Source organism: Anopheles bellator, unplaced genomic scaffold (genome assembly GCF_943735745.2).
Source record: "Anopheles bellator unplaced genomic scaffold, idAnoBellAS_SP24_06.2 scaffold02200_ctg1, whole genome shotgun sequence".
Lineage (NCBI taxonomy): Eukaryota > Metazoa > Arthropoda > Insecta > Diptera > Culicidae > Anopheles > Anopheles bellator.
The window spans coordinates 1-1,550 of record NW_026686322.1 but is presented as its reverse complement, the minus strand read 5'-3'; the positions used below and the strand labels follow the sequence as shown (position 1 = coordinate 1,550).

Sequence of the window (1,550 nt, the reverse complement as noted above, 5' to 3'; positions counted from 1 at the left end):
ACGGAACTAGCCAGATTGAACGGTATAGATGCTCCAGTAATGGCTCCAGTAAGCATTCCCAACCAAGTCGACGACGATTTCCAATCCCATTTTAAAGGATTCCAGGAATTATTGGCCGCAGACGCTCCGATATATGCTCCAACTATAGCCATGACGAATATAGCCAATGCGAAGGCAAATTCGCCATCCGGATCAACGAGCGAAACAGGAGAGTTCCCGGCGTACACGTACGGACTGGCGTACTGCTCCTTGGGATCCATCTGATAGAACCTCCCAATGTCAGGGTCGTAGAGTCGCGCTCGGTAGTTGTACAACCCAATCTCGGGCTCCCATTCCTGTCCTGTGTACAGGAAAGATATTTGTCCATCAAGGTCCGTCCCATATTGCCGGAATATCTGACCATAAGGAAGATAGTCATAAGCGGCTACAACCTCACCGTCTTTAATGACCACCCGTACCGATCCTTCATGATCGGTTACTAAACTGTAAAGTTGATCGTCACGCACGAACCCGATCAACTGTTGATCCTTGTAGATGTAACTCGTCACACGCACATCCGGTGGCTGATCATTCTCCAGATAAGTCATCTCCATGTCCACCAGGACAATTCCTTCAGCATTCCTGATGTAGTATTTTTCGTGCAAAACGGAACCCTTGGCACTCATCACCTTCTTGAAAGTGCGCTCACCCCGAACATCATACTGGTATTCAAGTCTGCGCCCGTCGAGCATCTCGATCTTCGAAACACGATGCAAAATACGATCATACTCGATTTTCTTAATACCTTTGTGTTCCGCCTTCACTACCGCTCCATCGCTGTTGTGTTCCATCTCGAACGATTGTTCTCTACGCTGATCACGGTCGAGACTCAGGCGATGCACTTTGGTGATCTGGTTGGTGCCTTCACGGTACTCCATACGGTATCGTGTGAATCCGGTGTAAAACATTCGATGATTTCCGTTCGCATCGATCTCGTACGATTGAACATCTCCAGCCGACCGTCCAAGAGCCATCGCGAAATGATGTGTCAACACACGTACAATGTCTGGAATGTGATTTGCGAAACTCCTCAGGACACTAACGAATTCTTCTTGTAAGGTGGACAATGGGCCTTGAGGATTGTTTCCTAGCACACGATTGTGATTCAAGGTTTTTTTCACACTTTCACATCTCGCGATCACCACGTGAGATCCTTCGATCCATCTTTGGCATTTATCCATAAAATCCTTCTCACTCAACGCCTGCCTATCGACGATCGCTTTCGATAGCATAGCCTCCAGGTGTTTGTTGAAACGATGCCGTTGAACGAACGTCTTAAACATCGATTTGCTTCCCTGCCGACCATGGCAAAGGTCTGGATTGGTACAATCTGTTCTCAGAAAATCACTTACTGTCAACGCATCCCAAATTTTTTTCGAATTGGGCTCATCGATCGACGGGATCTCTCGTGCAAAGCTTCTGTGCGTCAGAGGGGTCAGCTTCGATTCATCTTTGCCGTGGAAGTACTTGGCTTTCATCATCTGATCATGATCGTCATAGTCGTAACGATG

General features: G+C 47.5%; 1 protein-coding gene across 1 annotated transcript; it reads right to left on the bottom strand.

Moving 5' to 3' along the window:
• Positions 1-7: 7 nt before the first annotated feature.
• Positions 8-1,547, bottom strand: LOC131214741 (tRNA(Glu)-specific nuclease WapA-like; the record flags this gene model as incomplete). The annotated part of the gene is made up of 1 exon (XM_058209073.1): positions 8-1,547. A coding segment is annotated over one exon (1,540 nt), but the record flags the coding sequence as incomplete, so codon positions are not given.
• Between the last annotated feature and the right edge of the window lie 3 nt (positions 1,548-1,550).